This window comes from Calonectris borealis, chromosome 3 (assembly GCF_964195595.1).
Source record: "Calonectris borealis chromosome 3, bCalBor7.hap1.2, whole genome shotgun sequence".
NCBI lineage: Eukaryota > Metazoa > Chordata > Aves > Procellariiformes > Procellariidae > Calonectris > Calonectris borealis.
In genome coordinates, this window is record NC_134314.1 from 116,158,591 (window position 1) to 116,183,075 (window position 24,485).

Consider the following 24,485-nt stretch of genomic DNA (forward strand, 5'->3'; position numbering starts at 1 on the left):
GCGCAGCGCGCGCATGCGCGGGGGAAAGTGGGCGGTGCGTGCGCATGCGCGGCGGCGCGGTGAGTGGGGGGCCGGGGGCGGTGGGGCGGGTGCGGCCTAGGCTTTGGTCACCGCAGGCCCTAGGGCGCCGGGGGGGCCCGCGTCGTGCCCATACCGGCGCCCAAGGGCCTGCGCAAGTGTGGGGGGAGCATCCACGCCACCCCTCCAGCCGAGGCGCGGAGTGCGGCCTGCAGATAGCTGCCTCTCCGCAGAGTGTGCTGTGGGCTGGCTACCGTCACCGCCGCCTGCGTGGCGTGTTCGGCTCGTGTGAGGCCGTAGATCCTTCTTAAAGCACGTTGAAAAGGGAGATGGAGGTTACACATGGGGAATGCGGGTTTGGTTCCCTGCTTAACGTGTTGCTTGAAGATGAGGTGGATGGGCTCTGATCTCTGGTTACATAGGGCTGGCTGGCTGTCAGACCATATTACCTCTTCTGCAAGCCCAGGGGTGTCAAGCAAAGGTTGATTTGCAAACCTGAGGTCAGACCAGGCAGTTGAACGAGATTTAGAGGCTCTCAAAGTAGACCAGAGAAGGACCCATGCTTTGCTCTGCCTTTCAACAGCCAATGCCCTCTCCATTTCTATGTCCATGTCATGCAAGCAGCTAGGATCCAGTTTTCATAGAGCTGGATTTCTGGGTTTGCTTTTGGGGCAGAGGGTTTGGATGTGGGCATGCTGCACCCTGTTGTCCTCGATTCCCATCTGGGATTTCAGCAGGCTTTGCATCTTCCATCTTTTTCTTCTCCTCTTACAATGTTTTTTTCATCCTTGAACAGAGGGCAGATTTAACCGTCCTCCCGCCATGGGTACCCTGGAGACTTGGCTGATCTCTGAACAAACCCTTAAACTTTTGTGGGAAAAGGCTCTCTTCTGAGTCCTGAGCTAAAATGTTTGACACAGTAAAATTAAGTTGTTAAAAAAATACAAACATTTCCAGTCCCAGCATGTCTGAGGGTGCCTGAGTGAGTTAGGCTGAGTGCTTCACATGGGTTGTTCTCATTCCGGTTATGGGCAGATGTGTCAGGAGCTGCATGTTTGAGCGGAGCCGGCAGGTTTGGGGTGTGTGACCCCTGCCCTGGGGCAGACTGTGACTGATGCTTTTTGCTCATTATTACAGAGCCTGAAGGCAAACAAAGAGGCTGAAAGTGATAAAGCTGGACGTGACACTGGAGGCACAAGGTATGATGGCCTCCTTCCTCCCTCCATTACATGTGTAATGTATTGGCAAGCCATCAGGAGAGGACATGGTACAGATCCTCTGGGATTTGCAGGGGAATGTAGGAGTGTGGCATGGTGCTAACATGCCTGGATTGAGTTTGTGACAGGGGAGTCCTGCTGCTTAGTCCCCATCATCCTTGTGTCAGTGACACAATTGGCTGTGCTCTTCCATTGTCCTTACAGGGATGAATACAGATACAAGAGGCTTGGTCCTCACAGTATTGTTTCACAAATTGTTGAAGGGAGGCTGTTTTTAGGATGGCTGATGTGTGCTGTGTTTTCATCTGGAAGCCTGATCTAGCCTGCAGCTCCCAGCAGGTGCTCAACCCTTCCTTGGACATGGCTGAGGCTCAAGCCTGGGCCCTCCCAGAGGAGGTAGGTACAGGAGGCAAGACTTTTCTCAGCCAGCGTTTGGCTGAAGGAGCTGAGGAAGGAGGTGAGCAGGGAAAGGCTGGGAGCTGGCTTTTTGAGAGACGGATGGGCAGTGAGTTCTGGGCAGTGAATCTGTAGAGTCAAAGGAAGTGACTGTCAAAAGTAAGCTTTGCCTCCCTTAGACTGCTGGCACTGATCCTGAGCCGGTGTACCCCAGCACGGCTGCATTTCCTTGGGGACACAGATGGCTTCCCTTGGAGAGGAGCTGGTCTGTAGTGTCTGACCGAGGCAAGGTTAGGTGGGAAGGGAACTCTAGAGGCATCTGAGCTAGTCCTCCTTACAGCAGGGCTGACTTTCAAGCTACACCAAGTTGCTCAGGGCTTGTCCAAGTCTAGGTTTGAGTGTCTCCCAGGATAGAGACCCCACAGCTTCTCTGGGCCTGTCGCAGGGCTGCAGTGCACGCAGGAGGAAGAATTTCCTTATGGCCAGTCGAGGTTTCCCTTGTTGCAACTTATTCCCCTTGTATTTTGTCCTTTTGCTGTGTGTCTCTGCAAATAGCCTGCCATTTCCAAAATGAAATTATAGGGCAACTGTATCTCTTAAGGGTCCCAGAGTAGGCATGGGGCCTTAATCCCCCTTCTCTCTGAAAAATGAAGCAGGATTCAAGTGGTTTTTATACCTGTCTGCATCCACTACTGGGGCTCACATTTCAGACTTTGTGGAGAGGAGTTTGTTTCTTTGTGTGTGCTTGGAGCAGCGTTAATTTTCAAAAAGAGTTTTTTAATAGTGTTCCATTTGCACTTTAAAAATGATGGGATTTATTTTAAGAATCTGTTTGGATGCGTTGAGCTGTGTTCCTGCAGCTGGTGAATTTCTCTTCTCTTACACTCATTTTTTAGGAACTCAAAGATTTATTCACTAAATTGGAGCAGGATGGAGCTGGAAGGGTGAGCTTTGAGGAGCTGCAGTTTGGCTTGTTCAGCCACACGACCAAGCAGCCAAGACTGTCAGCACTTCATGAGGTGAGCTGAGAGGCAGAAAGATTTCTTTGTAAAAAGTGTCCTGGTTGATGGCCTTGATCTGCAGCTCCTTGGAGGTGATTTCCGTTAACTTTGGATATGGAATCATAAGTCATTGCCAGTTCCCTACGCAGGATAGTTCATTTGTGTTTGATGTTTCTAAAACGTCCTGCAGGGAATCCAGACACAAATCCAGCCGTCACACTTAGAAAGGTTTCTCCGTCTGTTTCCACACAAAAAGGAGACTAAAGAATGGGTTCTACTGAGAACAATTCAGGCCAAGATGTTTTGTTTCACAAGGGGGTGATTTAATAGACATTAGTTGGGCATCTGAGGGTGGTGACTTGGAGAGAGTTTTCCACTTGTTGGTCTTTTTTTGGGTATGGTCTGGACTTCATCCACTGCATGGTGACCAAAAGGCTCTCTTGGGAGCTGCCTGAGTAGGAGCAAACCTTTTGCAGGTGGAGTGGGATGGTAATACAGAACAACAGAGGGCTGTCAAACCTCATCTTTTTATGGGAGGGAGAGGGATGCATATCCTAGCAGAGGGGAAAGATCACCCCAGTTCATTGGCTTCAGAAGCGCTGACATCTCTGCACCTCTTGTGACTCAGGTTGTCCCCTTTTTAGTGCATGGAGCAAGCTTCATCCACATTTTCTTTGTTTGATGTAAAATACTTCTTTCTCCTTAGTGCTTTTAATTCCAAGGACTGGCAAGGCATTTCCAAATGTTTTTGAAGTAACTGCGCTTTAATGCACTAAGGTAGAAGTGAATAGCTGATTACCCTGACAGCCAGGACAGCTCCAGCCAGGATCCAAAAAAAAAAAAAAAAAAAAGAAAAAAGAAAAAAAGAATTGTTTCAGGTTCTTTTGGCTTAAGACTTTGAGGTAACAGTTCTCTGAGGATAGGCTTTCTCCAAAACTGGTATGAAATTGGTGATCTTGGAGATGTTACCAGTTCTGTATCAGCTTTCTGGGTTCTGCTTTTTGGTTCAGCTTGGCTGAATCTCATCTACTTTTGAAGCTGACCTCAACCCAGTTTTAGCTTTTAGATCAAACAAAATGTTGGCTGGCAGTCCCCTTATGACAGTTTTCACAAGACCCTCTGATGCTATGGTCTTTCTATGGATACTGAGTTTTCATGGGTTAGTAGGGAGACCAAAGTGCATGGTCTGTGCCTGTCATCCTGCTCCTTGTGGCTGCCTTAAGGTCAGCTCAGGACATCTCCCTCCTGGCAGCTTGGGGTTGTTTTTAGAACGTTCTCCAATATTGATGGGGTCCCTGGAGTTTCCTTTCAGTATTGAAAGCTGTCAGTTTTTCTCTGCCAATTTTGCCCCACTGACTTGCCTCCGCTGCTTTTTTCCTCAGCATCAGAGGAGAGTGCTCAGGGAAGCAGTCCATCCTTCCAGCCAAGCTGCGTGGGCCCCCCACAAAGAGGTGGAGGCATCGGCAACGGCACTAGATTTGCCAAGCCTGAACTTGTCATTGCCATCTGAGCCCTGGAAGAACTTAGAAGAGATCTTCAAGGTCTCTGGTGCTGCCTTGTACAGTGGTGGTGGGTAAAGTGACCAGCAAGGCCTTTCAGCAAGCACCCGTCCAGGATGGAAGAAACGCTTGCAGTCAGGTTCATGATGGGGTGGCAGGGTTTGGCCACCCCAGGGCTGGGGAAGATCTGGGGTGGATGTGATCTAAGCCTATCTGTGAGATGGCTTAGATCTCTGAAAGACTGGAGGGTGGTCAGATGGTGTAACAACAGAAGTCCCGCTGGCACTGTTACAAGAGGGGGAAAGTAATTTCAGTCTGTGCTGTCCTTGCAGAGGCTGAGTAGCAGCACGGAGGAGCAGGTGAGCCTAGCAGAACTGCCTGCAGCTTTGGACAACACACTCATGGTCCCCAGGAGTGGGCTTCAGCATGCAGCTGTCACCTCCTATGGATACAAACTGCAGTGCCTCAGGTAAGGGTGCTGCTCCCTGTGAGGAGGGCCCTTCTGTGGGGTGCGTGAGATGTCTCTTAATGCACTGCTTGCCGTGTCTGCAGGATCCAGGTGAGGCAGATCGCCAGGGAGAGGGACAAGGCGAGGCTGGACTTGGAGAAAGTGGAGAGATGCTGCCTGCAGCTTGGCAGGGAGTTGGACGAGCAGTACGTCGCTCTTGAGCACACCGAGAGCAAGCTGAAGTAGGAGAGGTCCTTTTGGTGGGGCAGGGAAAATGGTTTTCCTGTGGGTGCCTGCAGCCTCTCCCTCCCATCCCAGTCTCCCTTTATGAATCTTCCACTTATTTTGCCATTGTGTCAGTAGCAGAGAAGTCCCTCAAGACAGCCCGCCCCCCACTATGGTCCCAGCATCTGTCCAACCAAGCACTCATCTCCTGCTTTGTGCATGGTGTCTGGACCTTGTGGCTATCTGAGAACATGCTCCGGGTGCCCCAACTATGCTGCTTTTTTTCACCAGGGATGTTCAGGCAGAAATAGAGGCAAAAGAGCTGCTTTTGGAGCAAGCAATTAATCACCAAGTGAAGCTGGAGGCTGATACACAGTTCCTCCAGGGCAAAGAGGCCAGCCTGCAAGGGAGACTGAACCACACGGTGAAGGTAAGTAAAACTGCCCTGGGTGAAACATCTTCACTTCTTCAGAGGAGGCAAAACAGAGGTGGTGACAAAGATGGATGATTTTGTTGCTCTGGCTTGGAAGGACAGGAGTTTTATGCAGAAAAATCATCAGCCACATCCATACTATTGAATTAAATACAGAGCTTGTTCCCTTGCCATGACATTATTAAACCCCCATGTTTTCTGTTGGGAATGGTTTGGCCCTTGGTAACACCTGAACTCCTGGTGATTGAGGCAAAAATTGTGCCAGGGACCATGCCAAAAGCAGAGACGATGGTGTCCCTGTGCCTGGGATTTTCCCAGTGCTGTTCAGTGTAGAAGTGCAGACGGAGATAGCTCAAGACTTGCTGCCTTTGTTGGCTGTGAGGGAAACCGTAGTTTTATGAAGCAGATGTAGAGATGAGCCTGTGGGCCTGCCTAGCTCTTATTCTGCAAAACTCACTCCTACATCTGTCCTTTGGAGAGATGAGCCAAACCCCAGCCCACGTGGTATATATCAGCAGTGTGCTGTCCAAAGCAGGGTCTCCTGCAAGCTATGCTGCATTCGGCATGCTGATGTGCCAGTTGTTTTACAGCTTCCTGCTGAAGATCAGTGGCTGATGAACCCGTCCTGCGATGTGAGGACCCACAACATCAAGAGAATCTTCTCCCTTTTGTCTGCAGGAGAACACACAGCTGCAAAACAAGGTCACGGAGATGGCTGAGAAACTGGGGGCCTCTGAGAAGCTGGTGTTGGAGCTGCAGAAAGAACTCAACTGCATTGTGAAGGACAAGGTAGCCTTTCTTTCTCTGTTGCGGTTAAATAGGAACTTTTCAGGAACTCATCAGAAGATTGACCCTTTTCTATGAAATCTTGCATATTTTGGGTCAGTTGTTGTGGTCTCCCCCTCTTTGAACTCTCCTGCACATTAATGACAACCTGGAAAGAAAAAATATTGGCTTTTAATTTAGGCCTTTTGAAGTTTGAAAAAAAGGATGAGGAAAGTTTGCACATGTAGAAAATTCTACAATTCTGCACTCTTCAAATGAGAACTTTAGAATTTGGTTTCCAGAAAAGGAAAGATTTCTTTTTCACAAGTATTGAAGTAAAGGGTTAGTTTTAGCGTCTTCCACTCCAGCGAGGCACCTGGTAAAATGGATCTGGGGAAAGAAATGAGTCTGTGATCTTGTTAGCCAGTTTGGGAGAGCTAGCCTGCCTGTAGTTTGGTGTCTCTCACACATGAAGAAAAATGTTTTTCCTCCTCTTTCTGCATCTGATCCATCCCATAGGTGTCCATAGGAACCCTTCCATTGAATCTATGGGTGTAGCACCGTGACTCTGGTGATTTAGTAGAGCTTTTGCCTCTCCATTTGGAGAGGTAATAACTTCCTTGATGAGAAGTGTTTCCCTGTGCTTGTGCAGCTGGGCCAGATGGAGCCCCACAGCCCAGAGCTCCCGAACCAGAGCGAGTGGTTTGCAGAGATTGTCCAGGAGTACGAGCAGCAGTGCCAGGTATGGGTGGGCAGCTCTCCAGCAGTGCTGTCTGAAAATACAGCTCTCATCGGCACATCTGTTGGGCACTTTGGAGAGGAAGGAGGCAGCCCTGATCAGAGTGCAGAGGCGGGGATCCCTCTTGCCTTGCTCAGAGTCTTTTGGCAGGAGGCAGGACACAGCTGTGTCCCAGTAAAGCAGCCTGTCTCCTTACTCCTGCAGCCCTCCATGGGTTGGTTCCCTTGCTGGGATACTGGCGGGGGGGAGTAGGGGTGGGTCGTAAATTCTTCCCTTCCTGCCACCCTGTAGTCATGGGCCATTTTGTTTGGGAACCATGTAGCTCTGTGTATAAGGACAGACCACACTGGGGTCTGCTGCATTTCTTCTTGAATGCAAGGAGAAAGCTGTTCTTCTTTGGAAAGCGTGTTATCAGCTAAATTCTTCTATCTTTTTGTTTTTCCCTTCCTCCTTCTTGCCCCACTTTAACAACCCCTACAAAACTTGTTGCTGCTGGACTCTGCTAGAGAGTCAAGGTGAGCCTGTCCACGAACCTGGTGTGTGTGTGGTCCAGGCATTGGTGGTGTGTGTGTTGTACCTCCCGCAGGATGCTGTGCTCCTGCCCAGAGCTTTGGGCTCCCTGGGACATGAGCACAGCCTCCGTTTCCCTTTCCTCATTTTTAAGTGACTTGTGTATCTTGCATGTTGTGAGTTGCTGGGTGCTCTGTGCCTTGGCTCCTGAGTCCTGCGCTTATTGCATTGCCCATTTGTTTCTAAGTGCTATGTGTAACTGAGGAATATCACTGAGTAGAGGTGGTGACTTACCAAATCCCGCCAGCAGGGGCTCAAACAGCAAAGCTGTTTCATGGATGCAGCAGACAGCCCCTTTTGAAGCTGTAATTAAAGGCAAACAATTGGAGCACTATCCAGTGCAGCATTGCTCCAGGTGGCAAGGGTTGAAGATGCTCAGTGCTGCAATTTTTCCTTCCATTGAGCAGCCCCAGAGTTGTCCATGAGAATGCATGAGATGGAGAGGTTCGGCCTTCAGGCTTCCATCTGCCCCTGTAAAGGCACTCACTCGGGTTTATCCCTTACCCTTGTTGAATGCTGTCAGCCCCCCTCCTCCTCTGTTTAGAATGGTGATTAAACAAACTGGGTTTGCATTTGTCTAGATCTGCTCAATAATATTTATTAATTGGGATCGTTGGAAATATCCTAGTACATAGTCTCTTGCCCATGAGTTTCCTGGGTGGCAGCGTATGGGATATAATTTGATGTCTGCTCAAAGTGGACTGTCCACAGGGAGGCAGGATGCCTGTACGCTGTTGCTTCCAATTCGGGTTGGAGGGTCTGAAGTGAAACAAGCAGTTGCCCAGCTCCAGCCTCGTGGAAGTGGCTCATTGTACTGCTGTGGTGGCTCATAGTGTGTTCAGCCATGGGACTCCTTGCTGCAGGCTAATGTTGGCACTGAGACGGGATAAACTCTTCTGCTGGCCTCTGAGGTTGTTTGTGCTAAGCAGGCAGCAGGACTTGCCTCGTGCTCTGCTTCCCATGGGAACAGCACCTTCTCACCTCAGTTTATTCCTTCTGCAACCTAGAAATGTTCCCTTCCAGAGCCCTGTGGGACTTGCTTCACCGTAAATCCTGCTGTTGCTTTGTCTGCATACAGTAGTGCTTGTTGGCTAGCCCAGATGCCCACAGGTGTGTCTTGAGGATGTAAATGCAAACCTCTGGGCTGTAAGGGATCGTACTGAGATCACGGTGTTTCTTGTGTATTGGTCGCTAGCAAACAATGGTTTTGTTTAGGTCAGGAGGGGTCTCAGGAGGTCCAACCCTCTGAGGTGTCTGCAAAAGCCACTCGTATTGTGTGCTTTTGCATGTGGGGGCAGTTGCCTGTGGCTCTTCATGCTTTACAGTTCTTGTAATAGTGGTTGCAGTAATCTGGCCTTGTATTTCTTCTCTGGCTCTTCCAAAATCTCTCATCTCTGCCTCTTTGGGATGGAAGAAAATCCCCCTGCGTTATTCTCTGACTGCGCTGGCGAGGAGGCTCTGCTCTTTGTGCTGCAAGAGATGCTGAGTACACATGGCTGCTGGGAGCTCTGGGTGCTTGGCCACCTGCAGCCCTGGGGAGCCGCATCGTGACCAATCTCTGCTTCAGGTGCTGTGGGACCAGAATGGAGTGCTGCGGAGGGAGCTGGAAAGGCTGCGTCTCCAGCTACGGGAGAGCAGGGCTGAGAGAGGGCTACCAGCAGGAGGTAAAATGCAGGAGGGTTCCGTTACCTCTCCATCTTCTCAGCAAGAACAAGGTTTCCTCCAGATCAGATTTGCCATGGGAATGTGGGGCGGCTTGTTGTGCCTGAGCTGCTGCTGCCAGTTCTAGCACTGGGCAACCATAGGAGGGAAGAAGGTGTTGATGGGTGGTGAGGGGGAGGGAGATAGAGGGAAGGAGACTGTTCCAACTCGAGAGCTGGTGGTGGTGACCTGTGGACTGCGCAGCTGGGAGTGAAAAGGCAGATTTTCACTGTTGAGGATGTTGAGGAAACACAAAATAATAAAGGGGAAGTAGCCCCAAACTGTGGGTTGGGAGATTCGGGTTGAGCATTAGGAAAAAACTTCTGGCGCAGAGGGGTGATGCAGCCCTGGGACTGGTTGCCAGATAGATGGGGGGACTCGATGAAGCTGCAGCCATCCTGATCAGGACAGCCAGGCCTGTCCTGTCTTGTAGGCCTGTCCTCACAGGGCTCCTCTCTGCCAGTGTGCTGCTCTCCCAGCCCTCTGGTTCCCACTTCTGCGTGTACAGAGACGTCACTCTCAATGGAGCAGCTTCAAGAGCAGCTGCGGGACCTGAAGGTGCAACTGGAAACGAAGGTAAGGGGGGTGGTGGAGATGTCCTGATCTCGTGGCAAAACTGCTTGGTGAGCACCCTGCTACAGCATGGCTGATGGGGCATCTGCTCCAGGAGGGTTGCTGGAGAGTTCAGGCTGGGGAGCAGGGTGATACCTCATCTTTCTGCTGGGGTTATTGCCCATCTTAGCTGGTAGGAGGGTTTTTAGCCCTCACTGGCTGGCAAAGGCTTTGTGGAAATCTCTATCACCTTGCAAAATGCTTGTGTGGGTCTTTGTTCCTTATGGGGAACCAGAGATTAACTCTACTCAGTGTTGCTGTCATAGTAAAACCAGCGATGGGACCAAGAGGAGAAGCAGCCAGGTGTCTCCTGAGGGCATGGGGGGTATCAGAGCCCTGTCTCCCTGGGCTTGCAGCACACTTTTAACCTGCTTGCCCTAAGGTGACAGTGTGAGCCCAGCCCTCCCTTTAGACAGCAGTGAGTGCTCATGTGAGAGGCCTCAATTTCCACCTTCACTCCTCTTTTTCCTGCTGAACTGAGAGGTCGGGGATGCTTGCTGGGTTTCCATTGCAGCACTGCAAGAGTAAATCCTAAATTGCCACACAGGTGACGAGCAGTTCAAGGAGCACAAAGCTGCTTGCAGATCTTCTGCCTGCTTCACAGTCCTGTCTTTGTGCTCATCAAATCCTGGAGTTTCTAGCATTCACAGGGGAGCCGTGGGGAGCAGCAGCTACTCACCACCACGTCTTGGACAAGGGACCACTCTGCGGGGTGGAGGAAGGATATGAGGAGCAATGGCAGATGATGCCCTGGCCTCTCCTCCTCTCTGGGGTCCCTTGCAAACAAGGAGAAAGGGGAGAACTGGGCTGCTTGCTGGGAAGAGCTGGGACCCACTGATGTCTGCTTGTTAGAGGCTGCTGTGTGAGACTGATTCCTAAGTTCAGTAGGGACCAGAACTGCCTGAAGAGTGTCCCCTATTGAGGGGGACCAATAAGTCGATCTGAGTCAGAGCTATTGGAGGAGAGCTCTTGGGAGCATGGTGCTAATATCCAAATCCTGTCTCCTCCCAACAGATAAACTATTATGAGGAGGAAATCGAGTTAATGAGGAAAAACTTTGAGAGAGAGAGGAAGGACAGTGAGGAAAGCTTCAAGGCTGAAATGCGCAAGATGGAAGACCAGAAAAGAGACCTGGAAGAAACAGTTGCAAAGCACTGGGCTATAATTGACAGCCTGAAAGAGCAAAAATGTGTGTGGAGCCGGGAGCTGGAGGAGAGGTTTGAGATGCAGCAGGCCAGCGTGGGACAACAGCACACCGAAGACATTTACCATCCAGGGCAGCAGCTGGACCAGGAGGGAGAAGAGCTGAGGACACAGCGCAGGGACAGAGAGAACCTAAGGTCTGGCATTGTTCTCTTTCTGGGGCTAAGTGGGAGACGAGGGGTGCATCCCCTGCTCATGCCAGAGTAGGTAAGGCTGATTTCTCACAAGGCTGGAGAGCTGCTTTAATTTGGAAGAAAATCTGGGCAGTATTGCAGGGCTGCAGCTGTTCGAAGTGAGACGTCTGAATTCCCCTTACATGAGTGCTTTTATTTCAAAACTAAGTTTCCCTGCATGTTCTACAAGCTTGTGTCAGAGGCAGTGCCCAGCAAAGATTGTATCTCAAAACAGTGAGAGAAATAAGAGAGCTTTCATCAGTGTTTTCTTATTATCTCTCTCTTTCTTCAGCAAACCTGCCTCTACTTGCTAGATCATCACATCCTTAAAAGTCTTAAAAGCAGCAAAAAAAAGTCTTAAAAGCAGCAAAAAATGGCTTAAATTTCTCTATATAGCCAAAACAGACTGGCTTATGGGAGCATAAGGTTGTCACCAAATGGCTGTTCATCTTCCCTTCCTGTGCTTGTGGTGCCAGTTCTGCAACCTCCCCAGGGGCTAGAATGGCCTTGCGGAGGAGACTAGAGAGGAATTGGACAGGAAACTTGCCTGTCCATGCCTGCCCCCTCCTGCTTCCCAGCACACCCCACCGCTGTCCCCAGGTTTTCCTCCTGTCTCTTCCCTGCTGTGCCTCCCTTCACTGCCTCTTGTCAGGAGCAGAGTCCCCTTCGGCAATACGCAAGCAGAGGATTTTGCTAGGTCATTATCCCCATTTTAGGGCTAAGGACCTGAGGGCTAGGAGGTAGGTGTGGGAGAAAGGAGGTGATTTGGCTGAAGTCTGTGGCAGACCAGGGGAACAAACCCAAATAACGGGAATACAAGGCATTTGAGCTGTGTTAACACCATCTCTGGTGAATGGTGGAGGGACTGGCTGTAGTGGGGAGCTTTCAGAGTTGTTGGAAACCGTCTGATGAATGAGTCTTTGAGAAGTGCAAAATGATGTGGGAACTTTCTATAACATTTAAGTAATTGCCTTGGCTTTGCAACCTAAAGAAAACTTTGCATTGCCTTTCCAGCAAACCCAAAGAAAATTTTGCATTGCCTCTCCAGCAAAAGTACGTTCTGAGGCTGGCTGAGCTTTTCAAGCTGTGTTATCAAATCCAGGTCAACAAAATGGTTTTTATCTTTAGGAAAGATGCAGAGCTTGAGCATAATCAAGAGCTGTCATGGAGTGAATGCCAGTGTCAGGACAGCTGTAAGGCTTTGTTGCAGCAACATTGGTGTGAGAGGAGGTGATTTCCCAATGATAAAGGCTCCGAGGGGAGACCTTTAAGAGCAGCATGCCCAGGAGAGGCAGCAGTGGAAGTGGAAGGAAAAGGACATGGTCTCTATTGGAAGAAAAGGCAGCTAAAGTTGGGAGAGAAGGTTAATGAGGAACAAGTCAAGATGTGTGAGATGCTGGCTGTTGAGAAGAAAAAGAGAAAAAAAGCACCAGGATGAAATGGGAATAAAGCAGAGACCGTGGGGCTGAGGGCTCTGGTGTTGGAAGGGACAAGGTGTCTGGAGAGCTGCCCTCTGGGGGGAAAGGAGCAAGTCCCCAGGACTCAGATGAGCAGGTAAACCAAAATCTCCTGTTGCAACCTCAGCACCGAAGGAACAGAGAAGAAATGAAAAATTGTGTGATGGATGGACCAGTGCAGACAGTGCAGATGTCTGTTGCACCAAATGGCCTGCTCAATGTAGAAGCTGGAGCCAAAGCTGAAAGCATTTGTCAAGGAGAAATGAAATCTTGATAGACAAGGGGATGTGCTTGGGAAGGAGGCAGAGAGAGCAAAATTAAATGGTTTACCTTCACACAGCAGACACAGCAGCATGTCAGGACATAGACAGACTTAATCTGGAGGGCAAGAAGAGGAAAAAAAGCCCTGGGAGACAGAGTGGCACAGCAGCATAGAAGGAAACATGACATTCAGGCTGTCAAAATGGAGGTGGAGAGGGAAAGGAACAGGGTGAAACTGGAGCTGATGCAGCTCAAAGATGTCGTGCACTGGCTGGAAAATGAACCCAGAGCTCAAGAGAGTGGCAGGTTTGAGCGCAAAGGCAGTTTGCAGAACTAACACAGTGCTGCAGCTGCAAAAAAGGCAGATGCCTTGTGAAACACAAGGTTACTTAACAACATGATGGTCCAAGACACTCTAACAGCAGCTATGTTCTCTCTTGATGCTCTAACAGCAGCTATGTTCTCTCTTGGCACTATAACAGCAGCTATATTCTGTCTTGCTGTTCCCTGCATGTCTTTTACTAACCCTGGGAGTGTGGTCACAGAGCTGGGATGGGCTCACGTGGCTGTGGCTGACTACGCACTCATCTCCTCTGCTTTGTACAGCTGTATGTGGGTGTTGGAGATGCCACAGGAAGCACAGCATGTGAATCCTGATGTAAAACTGACTCAGAAAGCAGCTGCTGTGAGGAGCATCCTGCCAAGCAGGGGGAGCAAATGCTACACAGCCCATGCACTAGTCCTCTCGCTTGCTTGGAGAAGAGAGGAAGAACTATCCCACTCAGCTCCTCTGCCTCCCACATGCAGTGCCACAAACTGCAATGCTGTCCTCCCTGCCGGGATGGACAGTCAGTTCTCCTGCGCTCTCCCCAGAGGAATTTGGGTCCTGTGTGGACCTGGGTTTTAACTGCAGCTATTGGATAGGACTGTCTGTTTAACACAGGACTGAGCTTCCTTCCCACAAGTGCCAGTATTCATGGCCTCATGAGAGACTGGGAGTACCAGTAGGAGTGGAAGGATAATGAGGCAGAGAGGCTACCTTGGATTTGGGGTCATAGCTGTTGTGTCCAGCACTGTAAAATCACAGAGGCCTCACAAGCAAGCTGACTTCTCCAGACGTGGCTCTATTGCAGTTGAGGGGTTGGGTTCATCACCTGGTTATCCTGTAATGAAGTCTTGATGAGCCAAATCACTTTGTTTCCACTCCTTGGCAGGCCTGCAAAATAATTTCAGCCAGCTGGAAGCCACACAAATTCAGGGTCTGATGCTATTTGTCCTTATTCGCCTTTATTTCCCTTCCCTTGAAGACCTGCTCCTTCTCTACCAATGTCTCTTGATTGTCCCCACACGTTTTGTGTGAGTTATTGGATGGTTGTTTCTAAGATTTCTTTAGTTCTTGCTGTCCTTGCAAACCAAATGGGAATAGAGCAGGGAGCCAGCATAGGATGCCAAGAGCAAACTGGGCTTTTGCATGGTTTTCTCAGTCTGCTGTCTGTCCCTGCAGGAGGAGAATAGCTTGCTGAAAAGTCAACTTGGGAGACTCCAGCAAGAGCTGAGGCTGGCAAAGGAGAAGGGCAGTGAACATGATAAGTAAGAGAGGAGCCAGCTGTGGGAGGCTGGCAAATGGGTGGATAGCTGATGCTTGTAAAAGGAACAGCCACTCAGGTGCATTTACCAGATTTCAGCTGGCTCAACCTGCCTTTCGTTTTCTTGTTTCTGAGCAAGCCAGCACTCTCACACCCTTCGCTCCACGCAAAAGCAGCCAGTGCTGGGATGGGCTTGGCCAGCCAAAGGCTTGGGCAGGCCAGAGCACAGGGTCCAGAGCCGTGTTTGGGGAAGGCTGTGGGGATGGGTATGCCAAGGGAGGAAAGGATGGGCTTCTTCGCTACACAAACGTTTTGGCCAGCAGCCTGCTGCTGCCTCAGGAAGCTTGAGATAGATACTGGAGTCACCCACTGAGCCATAAATCCACGGAGAGCCAGGTTTCTGGTGCGGATGGTCCCAACAGTCTGCTAAGCTGGCTCTCCCACTGTTCTTCATCCCCTGATTTTTAGGCTTCTGGCAATGTTGCAGGACTTTGGATGTCCCCAGCTGTCTGCCCTGGGCTGGGCTGAGTCACCTGTTGAGGCAAGGACACCTGACCCACTCCTGAATCAATTCAGAACCATATCCGTTTTGGCCTGGCTTTGCTTCCTGTTGCAGGCCAAAACTAGATGTGGCTCCCCAAAATGGGGCCCTTCTCTGGGGGTCTGTGGTTTGCTGCTCTCTGGCCTGATACTGATCGTATCCCTCTCCCCCACAGGAAACACGTGAGCAAGTTGGGCAGAGAGAAGGTGGAAGAGCTGGCTGAAATAGCAGAGTTAACCGCATTGGTAAGAAGCCATTAACACTTAACTGAGAGGCTCTTGGCTGAAGGATTTAGGAGGACAAAAACTGCACATGCTTATAGAGGAGAATGGGAATGTTTGTTTCAAACATTCAAACCCAGTCTTGCTTTGAAGAACCAGCTTTATTTTATAGCTTGTCAAGTAGGGAAAATTTGTGTGACAAAAGCCAGTGAAGGTCTTGCAGAACGGAAGGTGTTACTACAAAATCTCTGATGAGGTTGACTTTACCTACTTGCACTCCTTCTCCCAGAGATTTTGCTCACTCCCAGTCTCAAACCCACGTGCTTAAGCGCCTGTGGACATGTGTGCACACAAGGCCTGACCAGGATTGCTTGTATGCAACATGGACGAGGATTGCAGGCTGTTAGTTCCTCACTCTGTTCCTGGGATTCCTCATGACTGGGAACCACAACCTGTTTTTTGGACATATCTTTTATACTCTTCAGGGCTATCAGCCTCAGCAGGGTGGCCTTTGCTGGCCCTTGCTGGCTTCAGCTTCCATTAACCTTCAGCCACAAACCTGCTGCCCATTGTCTGCTTTTCCTCCTTTGGAGGAAAGCTGTGTTGGCTGCCCATTTTCTTGGGAGGCTAGCAGAGGAATGGGATGTGGGGTGTGTTGCTGCCCTGCTGTTAGATGCAGGCTTTCTGCTGACATGTTATCTGTGCTGTGGTCTGGTCAGACCACGGGTCAGAAACTGCACCTTGCTCAGCATTACTGCTGGGGATGGTGTCCTAGGAGCAACATCTGGGGGATGGTGCCCTTTAGTGTTGATGAAGACTGCTCTTGTAGCCCTTATTCTGCTCTTTCATCTGATACTTTCATACGTGCACACGGATACGTTTCCATTCATACTGTATTCTTACCAATCTTAACATTTCTGTTACACATCTGTACAGTCGCCCCCACTCTGCTTTCCCCAGTGACCTCTTCCAGGGCTATCATCTGCATGGGTTTTCTTACCTGGAAATGCTGTGCTTGAACTTGGGTGCTGGGCTTTGGTCAGGCTGGGAAATGAGGGCACCCACAGCAGTGTTCCTAGGTGGCAACCTGGCGGGGACAGCGTGGGCCAGGGTAATCATTCTCTATTGCCTCTCTTCCCATCCCAAGCCTCTGTGCATTAATTGTTTTTTTTCTCAACATTTTCGAGAGTAAGAAGAGCAAGGGGGAGGTCTCCCACCTGAATGTCAAGATGCGTCAGCTGGGCCGTGAATTCACTGAGCACAAGGCTGGCCACGGTGCTGGGCCTGGCACTGTCCAGCTGCGGAGCCAGAGGCTTGCAGAGGCTCAGTGGCTACAAGGAGCAGAGATGGCCACAAGGCTGGAGCACCACCAGCAGCATGCAGCATGTTGGATGGAGATGGAGCTGCTCCGACAGCAGCTCAAGGCCTCGCAGGAGAAGGTGGGTGTCATTCAACTGGTGGCAGGGTGGCAGGCTGCTGAGTGATCCCTGTGATGTTGGTATTGCCCTGCTCGGCGCTGTATTGGACACCTTCCTCAGGCAGAAAAGACTGTCCTCTTCCTGTTTGCGGGGGACAAAGGACTTGCCCTCCCACTCAGATATGTCTGAAGCCAGTTCAGGTGCAGCTTGGGGACAGGTCCTTGCTCGCAGCTGCCCCTGCGGTGTCCCCTCTGTCCTTGTCCTGTGCAGGCTGGCTGGGCAGAGGAGATGGAGGCTGAGTGGAGGTGGCTCACACAGGAGTGCCAGGAGCTGTTGTTCCCCATGGTTCAGCTGACAGAGGAGCTAGAGAAGTGGCAGGATCAGGTAGGGGCTGGGCAGGGATGACAGGGGCTAGGCAGGCCATGTCTGAGGGGAGGGAAATGAGGTAATCAGAGCAGGGAAACAAGGACCACTAGGATAGAGGAAAGCCGATGTGAGAAATATCCAAATGTGTTAATATCCCTCTCCTGCCTTCTACCCTGGGGACAGGCTCAGGGACTGGCTTTCCAGAGTACAGCTTGCTCATGCAAGCCAGCTCTGGGTAGCCCTAGGGCAAAGCTGGACCAGGCCTGCTTCCCAGTACCAGGTTTGCCCTTTGCTGGTGGCGGGAAGCAGAGGATGTAGAACAGGCAAGGTTTGAAGCCCAGCTTGCCTGGGATGTATCTAAGAACAAACCCAGGGGAGCAGCCCCCTCTGCCTCCTGCCATTGTGGCGCTTGGTGCTAGGACTCCCTCCTAGAGGATCCTTCCAGCAACTCCTGCTCCTTGCTGCTCTCCATCCCTGGCTTTGTAGGCTGCCAGCAAGCACCACTCCCAGGGTCCTGCTGCTCTGCTGTGGCCATGCTGGCATGAGAGCCAGGGGCTGAGGGTGCTTCCTAACCTCTCCCCTCACCCGCAGCACACCCTGGGCCTGCCCCATTGCTGGCACAAAGCTGTAACCAGCTATTGGCCTTTCTGTGTTACAGCTCTTAGAAGCCAAAGCAAGCCTGAGCCTGGCCCAGACTCGGCATGGTCTGCAATTGCAGCAGGCCAAGGCCCAGATGAACAACATGGTGCCAAAGAAACAGTTTGAGCAGCTGCAAACCAGCTTGAGAGAGGAACAATGCAAGGCTCATCAGCTCCAGGAAAACTTCCACCGGCAGGCTGAGCAGACATGCAGGCAGCTGGTCAGGACCCAGGTAAGCAGGGAATTGCGGAACTCAGTCAAGGGTACTGGGGAGGGAGCACTGCCAGCCTGGAAGGCAGCTGTGGTCGAAGCCACCAAAGGTTTGGGTGGAAGATGCTATGTATCAAGAGCCCACATGGAAAATGCACTTGATCTTCAAATTCAATTTTCATTGCAGTTTTCATTTCTCATGAACCCAGTCACTGCCCTGCACTCAAACAGGAGCCCTCCCCTCTCTAATCCACCTACCCCACACCAGATACCTTGTGCCTAGAGGAGCAGGAGTTACCCAGGAAGACACTCTGTGTTGGCTCAGGCTGGGGAAAGAAAGAAAGTTTGAGCTCTCTACGTGGAGATGTAGCCTGCACAGACCAGGGTGGTTTTATCTCTAGGGCACTGGGCACCAAAGTGTTGGGTTTTTGTGAGTTTGTCCTTTGTTTCATGACACTGCGATTCAATTGAACTAACCTGAGCAAAGATGGAGTAAATTATAACCCTAAGGAATTAAAATGAGCAGACACAAAAACTGCATCCAAGGAAACTATGTCTCTCCCTGGGCTTTTCTGGACATGGCTGAGAGGGGAGGCCATTGGCTTGTTTTTATAGAAAACATTGGTGGGCAATCTGTGCCTTGTCTTAAAACTGGTTGGTGCTGACCTAGGGAAGGTTGTACTGCTCTAGACACTTGTCCCACTGCTCTTTGCATCCTGCACTACCTCTGCTGATCCCCCCTCTCTCTCCTTCAGGGAGCATCAAGGTCTGTGAGTGGGGCCCTTGGAAAATGCATGGTCCAGGACTGCCAGGGGCTAGGTGAGTGTTGGGACAACCCAACGTCAGGCTTTGTTGCCCGCTGCAGGAGGAACACGAGTGTCTGCTGCAGGCAGCTGTGGAGCAGGCAGAGGGGCTGGAGCACAATCTGAGGAGTGCTGAAGCTATGCTGGCAGAGAGGGCGGCTCAGCTCAAAGATGCCCAGGTGAGTGCAAGAGGGGTTAGTGCTGTGTGTCCCCTGCCTGGCTGGGACCCCTGCGTAGGGGTGCTGAACCTTAAGCCTCCTGTCCCCGCTGTAGGCCCAAATCTCCAGGAACAAACTGCTGATTGAAGGCCTCCGTGAGGAGAACAGGGGGTTTGCAATGGCCCTGCAGGCGGCTGAGCTGAAGCAGAAAAGCACTGAGGAGAGGAACCAGCTGTTGGAGGAGCAAGCCTCAGCTCTGAAGCAGCTCATCAGAAAAATCACGCCAGCATCTCTGAGTGGGTGATGGGGCACCCGCTGCGGCAGCCCTGCCACTGGTCCTGGCTGGGGTTTGTCAGGTGTGGAAGGGGAAGTATGGCTGAGTTGGGAAATCAACCTTGTCCTCCCTGGTCTTGCCAGGATTTTCTTGGGGAGAAAGCAGAAAACAGAGAAACCAGACAGAGTCCTTTAAGGAAATTGGTCCTATGGATAGCTGAATTTTCCTACTGAAAGGACCAGCTTTGGTGCTTTGTAAATCAGGTCTGTCTCAGGGCAGTCATCCCACAGGAACTGCCTGCACTCTGGCAGCATGTTTGGTGGTGGTGCAGATGCTCCCTCTCTGTGGAGGGTTGCTGTTGGGGCCATGCTGTTAGGTCTGGAAAGCCAGGGCAGGAGGGCTTGCAGGTTCCTGTGTCTGGCTCACTCCAAGTAATAAAGCTGTGTTGTGGCATTAAAATGTTTGCAGTATTACAGCACCTCCGGCCATCTCCAATCTGCTCTGTATTTCAATAGCCTCCTCCAACTGTTGCCGAACTTTTATTCCCTACAGTTCCTCTTGGGTTCTAGGAGACTCTGGCCCTCCTAAAGCCTGAGCCTAGGATTGAAACCAACCTGTTGCCCGATTGTGGCCTCTGTGGAGAGCAGGACAGAGGGGCTGAGGGAAGAGCCTTCTTTCAATTTGAGCATCCAAGGCTTGGGACAGGGTTGGTGACCCCTAGTCAGCACCGCACTTCTTCAAAGGAGACATGGTAAGTGAACTGCATCATCTTGCCTTCCTTGTTGGCCTTCACACACTGGCAGTGAGTACTGCTCTTGCCAAAATAAGTTGTCTAAAAGGCCACAAAGCCCATCATTCACATCAGCAAATACCAAATTTATTGATCTGCCCAGGGTGTTACGCTCTTCATGGAGGATGCATCATTGTCACGGTGACCCTGCCTTGCTCTGTGCAGAGCAGAGGGTATTTACATGGGGGCTGTGGTTGCCACTAGCTGTGAAAGGACTCCTAGGATTTTGGGGGCTATGGAGACTACTGTACAAGAGAGACTAGACAAGCCTGACTGGATCAGAGTAGCAAAGCAGAGGCTGGACAAAGTGAATACAAAGGAGAGGGCTTAAAAATAGCTTAAGCTGTTGTTGGTTGAAGAACAAAAGGGGATAAATTGGCTGTAAGCTAAAACTCAGCCACTGCCTTTAAGTCCCAGCCTGCCAGGGCAGAGGGGTTCCCCAGCCCTGGGACAGTGCCAGGAGATGGCTGGAGGCTGTGACTGAAGAGGCCTCCTTAGTCTAGGCATGCTTTTTCTGCCCTGGTGGATGACAGCTGAGACTCCTCTTTCTTTGCCTTGCGGGCAGCCCTGATTACAAGGGACATGAGGGAAGCTGGGCTATTACAAGGAGGGAAGCCCCACAGGGGGTGTGGGCTAGCTCAGGGAGGTTCCTTGGTGGGGGCTGGGAGAGCAATGCAGTAACACCCCGGCAATGTATTCTGTTCCTGTATTCTTCCCTAAGTATTTGCTTTTTGGCTCCTGTCAGAGATGGGGGCTAGGCAAACCTCTAGTCTTACCTAGGGCTTATGTTTTTGGAAGTGTTATCTCTCAGCCACTACTCAAGAACGAGCAGCTCCATTAGGTAAAACCAGACAGGGAAAGCAGCTCTTCAGCTTTGCTTGGTTTTGTGCTAACTGGAATCCTTAAAACCCTCTGCTCCCTTTCCCACCCCTACTCAAAGTAGTCCCTAGGCCCTGCCAGACCAGTGCTCTGGGGAAGGAGACTCTTCATAGAGGGACAGAGGCACAGCCGAAGTGTGCTGGGAGAAACCTTGGCCAGGCCCATGACCCAGACTGCAGTGCTCATTCACTCAGCACCTTAAGAAACAACATTTATAGGCCTCAGATAGGAGACAAGGCTTCATGTCCAATCCTAGAAAGAAGCTCCTGCAGCCTCATCTGACACTTGGAGGAGCAGCTCCACTGAGACACCTAAATAACCAGTTGAGCATCACCCTGCAGGGTCAAGATGGGTTGGGCCAGAGAGCCAGATCAGAGTGTTTAACGAACACAACGTTAACTCTTGAAAAACACTAAATTGAAGGCTGAAACAGTTCTTTATTTTGCAACCATGGAGCTCTCCTGGCTTCCAGAGCCCAACTGGTTGGTCTCTTACTCCCATGTGCCCAGTATGAACAAAGAACTGCTCCAAACAAGAAAGCATTCACAAAACTGGCTTGTAACTGTGGGGCTTGGATAACACCCCTTCCCCACCCCCCCACCCCCTCCTCCAATGCCACCCCCCACAATGCTGGATTCCCAGGATTGCTACATTACCAGTATGCACCCTTTGGTCTTGAAGAGCTGGCCAATGTGGTTTGCATACTTTACTTTATAAACTCAGGGTTGATTTTCACGTCAGGTATCAAAGGCTATTAAGAGGAGCGGCAGGGTGCGCGCTGCAGAAATGCTGAAGTGTCTGAAGTCCTGCACACACCAGAGTTCAGTCCCTGTTGTGGGCAGGCCACCAAGCAAGGGTTGTCCCTCCTGTCCTGCACGCTTACGACAGAATGTGTTCGAGGACTCCTTGTCTGATTAACTGCTCACATTTCCAGCGGGGTAGAAAGTGCTGCACAGAAACACAAACTTTCCCTGAAACCCAGGCAGACTGGATTTGTTGCTGCACACAACCAGCTGTGTTTGTTGTGCTGTATGCCCGCTGCATCGTGGTACCAGATCAGGCAGAGCTGAACTGCAGTCCTGGGCCACGCAGACAGCTTGCAGCATGTGCAAGGAGCTGTGTGTGCAGGAACTGTGACATACTGCGAAGCAGGGATAAGCAGGGGGATGTGATGGGAGTGAAAGGGAAGGAAGAGAACAGATCACACTCTTGTCACGGGTACCTGGCTATTCTTCTTCAACAGGATGGTGGTACCATCATCGATCTCAAATTCTCCATAGTCTCTTAAACATCGCACCTGCAAAGCAGAAACACAGCTCTCAGATCATCAGGTCTCCCACAGAAAACACTAGACATCACTGCTGACTTACAACACATGCCCCTGAATGTAAGTGTGGACACATTCCTACCCGCCTGCTGGAGCCTCAATATAGAGCAGACCTGGAAATGCAGAACTGGACCGATCCCACGGTCTGTGGACTCTACCTGACGTTCTCTTCCTGCCTCTGCCTGGAGCAAGAAGCACCAGTGAGCAGACCAGCCCAGACCTCTACAGGGACTAGAGGAAGAGCAGCACAAGAGACAGGGTCTGGGGAACAGCAGCAGCATTTCCAGGAGAACCTCCCCACACACATACCAGAAAATACTAATCTGTTAACAGTTGAAACTGTCTTAAGGAGCAGGTTGATTGTCACTATGTGTTCTTTCGAAGAGAACATCAGAACAGAGCACTTCAGCTACTGACTCCGATTTTTCACATGCTCTTGCTTTGTTGTATCAATTGTGCAAAACAATTTATAGTCTTATCTATCAGAGTCCATTTAAAATAACAACAAAGAAAACTAGTTAACAGTCCTTAACATGGGAACAAGGTTTTTAGTTGATCTGAGAGTTGGTTAAGTTTTGGCAAAATGCTGCAGAAACTTCTCACTGGGATTCAGACCACTCACCTCACCACACCAATTCCCTGTGGACTAGAAATGCTGTCTTTCAACATACTTTGAGCCCTCAGTAGAAGAGGGAGTAACACACTGGCAGGCAGAGCGTAAAAAGTAAAATGTAGAAGCTTCTGGAAGCTTTGGTGCTCTTGAAGGCTTTGCTCAATGACCTTCTGATTTGGGCTGAGGGTGAAATTCTCTAAAAAAAGATGGTTGGGCAAAATGTTTGTTCACAGACAGAAACCACCAATCTTGTACTTACTTCGATGTACAGGCTTTTAGGAGGTTTTATGTCCTGTGTAAGGTCCAGCCCCTCCTCTCCTCCTACTGACCTCATGTAGGTAGCCAGAGACTTTTTGTACCGATTGAACCACTCCACCTGCGGACATTGACAGTGATTCCTCAGGCAAAGCCGAACAGCTAATGCTGAAAGACAGGTCCCTGATGAGTGAGAGCTAGTTTATTTGTGCTGTCAGACTGCTGTTCCTAAGTGTGTTCATGCCAGCCAAAGGTGAACGCAAGCTCTTCTAAAGGGAAAAACTGCCCCAGAGGCAGAGCAATCTGGATTCAGGGTAGGACATGTGCTGTTAATGTTAGCAGCTCTGTACATTGGTCTAAAGATGGCATTTGAGAGCAGCATGTGAAGACTTAGTTCTGCTGGCTGCAAGTCTGATCTAGTGAGGACCACCTGATCCTTAAAAGCATCACCTGCACTCAGTATCCATTTAGGATTGTACCCATAGACGAATAAATGAATAAACAAATCAGTATTTACTGAAAGGCACATTATGTGTCATGTTTATAGTGGGGGAAGAAAAGTCTACCCTATTTGGACTCTACTAAATAGATAATCGATCAGGAGGAATAAGGGGAAAGAGGGGAAGAATTGAAGACAAGGTTGACTCACTTCCTCAGCTGACATGTGAAACTGGATGGTGTTTGGCAGGACGCTGCCATACTCCCACCTTAGTGCTCGGATCCGCAGCAACCGGTCATACCTGGGGGAAGAAAGAAGGGGCAAAACCAGCATCTTTGCTGAGGCGAGTGCTGGCAATATCCCGTGGCAACACTGATGCCCCAGTCTGCCCTCAAAGCAGAGAGCAAAAATTTGGGTCATCCCACCCACCTTCCTTTAAAGGATGTGATTTTTGGCCTATCCAGTAATTAAAACTTTTAAAGACCAGGAGGAAACAGGGCCTTCTCTTTGTGCAAGCGTTTGGTGGTACCAGCAATGAACACAAAGAGAGAGAGCCCCGCAGCTGCCCTGCTACGGCACCTCGCAGAGGAACCGCTTGCCTGGGCCAAGAGTGCCAACACCCGGCGCTTGGGAACCGTTTTGGCGGCTGCGCCCCTGTGCCGGCGGGGATGAACCGACGCTCCGTGCCCCCGAAGGGCCGCGGCAGGCCCCCGTCTCCCCCCGCCGCACTCACAGGTAGGCCAGGATGCAGCGCTGGTTCCTGAGCAGGCAGCAGTGCCGAAACCGGATGAGGAAAATCAGGTCCGTCCGTCCCGACTTCGCTTCGGACCTGGAGGAGAAGGAGCCGCGTTACAGAGGTGCGGGCCGGCTGGGGGGCACCGCCCGGGCTCTGCGGGACGCGCCGACCCGGGACCGGGCGCGGCACTCACACGTCCGCCTGGTTCCGCTCGTACAGCGCCCGCATCTCCTCCAGCGCCTGCCGCAGCCCGTCCGCCTGCAACACCGCACGCAGTCAGTGAGAGCGGCCCGCCACCAGGGCCCGTCCCGCTTGCCCCGGCCCCGGCCCCGGCCCCGCTCACACGGAAGGGCGGCAGGTGCCCGCCGGCGGCGCGGTGCAGCTCCCGCACCAGGCCCACCGCCCGCTCCCCCGCCATGCCACCGCGCCGCGCGCGCGGGAAACCCGGCCGCTCCGCAGCCAATGGAGGCCGGGGGCGGGGCCCCGCGACGCGCGGGGGCGGGACCGCGCCT

At 51.2% G+C, this 24,485-nt stretch overlaps 2 protein-coding genes across 6 annotated transcripts; one reads left to right on the forward strand and one right to left on the reverse strand.

Annotated features, from left to right (window-relative positions):
• Positions 1–27: 27 nt before the first annotated feature.
• Positions 28–22,041, forward strand: LOC142081048 (ninein-like protein). 5 transcript variants are annotated; one of them, XR_012673207.1, is made up of 20 exons: positions 28–59; positions 1,156–1,217; positions 1,514–1,631; positions 2,528–2,650; positions 4,015–4,173; positions 4,464–4,600; positions 4,684–4,821; positions 5,096–5,234; positions 5,916–6,026; positions 6,655–6,744; positions 8,879–8,975; positions 9,419–9,588; positions 10,639–10,964; positions 15,021–15,090; positions 16,254–16,505; positions 17,509–17,721; positions 18,565–18,681; positions 18,776–19,016; positions 19,487–19,685; positions 21,847–22,041. XR_012673207.1 is itself a non-coding variant. In XM_075147538.1 (18 exons), exons 1-18 carry the CDS (start codon positions 45–47, stop codon positions 18,962–18,964), a joined length of 2,514 nt encoding a protein of 837 aa, XP_075003639.1. In that variant the 5' UTR covers positions 28–44; the 3' UTR covers positions 18,965–19,393. The 5 variants fall into 5 exon arrangements, 1 of the variants encoding a protein (XP_075003639.1); XR_012673208.1 differs by lacking the exon at positions 28–59 and adding an exon at positions 88–937; XR_012673209.1 differs by lacking the exon at positions 28–59 and having other exon boundaries at positions 947–1,217; positions 1,440–1,631.
• On the reverse strand, positions 20,927–24,449 carry GINS1 (GINS complex subunit 1). The gene is made up of 7 exons (XM_075147539.1): positions 24,317–24,449; positions 24,167–24,231; positions 23,971–24,066; positions 23,448–23,538; positions 22,803–22,919; positions 21,826–21,900; positions 20,927–21,551 (listed from the first exon to the last, which is right to left on the reverse strand). Exons 1-7 carry the CDS (start codon positions 24,389–24,391, stop codon positions 21,483–21,485), a joined length of 588 nt encoding a protein of 195 aa, XP_075003640.1. The 5' UTR covers positions 24,392–24,449; the 3' UTR covers positions 20,927–21,482.
• Between the last annotated feature and the right edge of the window lie 36 nt (positions 24,450–24,485).

Bases quoted from the DNA above. Each gene is read 5' to 3' on its own strand.
- LOC142081048 (XM_075147538.1), top strand. The intron at 2,651-4,014 runs GTGAGCTGAGAG...TTTTTTCCTCAG, and splicing joins GACTGTCAGCACTTCATGAG to CATCAGAGGAGAGTGCTCAG. The intron at 5,235-5,915 runs GTAAGTAAAACT...TTTTGTCTGCAG, and splicing joins GACTGAACCACACGGTGAAG to GAGAACACACAGCTGCAAAA.
- GINS1 (XM_075147539.1), bottom strand. From the start codon at position 24,391: ATGGCGGGGGAGCGGGCGGTGGGCCTGGTGCGGGAGCTGCACCGCGCC. The intron at 24,067-24,166 runs GTGAGTGCCGCG...CTTCTCCTCCAG, and splicing joins GAGCGGAACCAGGCGGACGT to GTCCGAAGCGAAGTCGGGAC. The intron at 21,901-22,802 runs GTAAGTACAAGA...TCTGCTTTGCAG, and splicing joins CTAAAAGCCTGTACATCGAA to GTGCGATGTTTAAGAGACTA.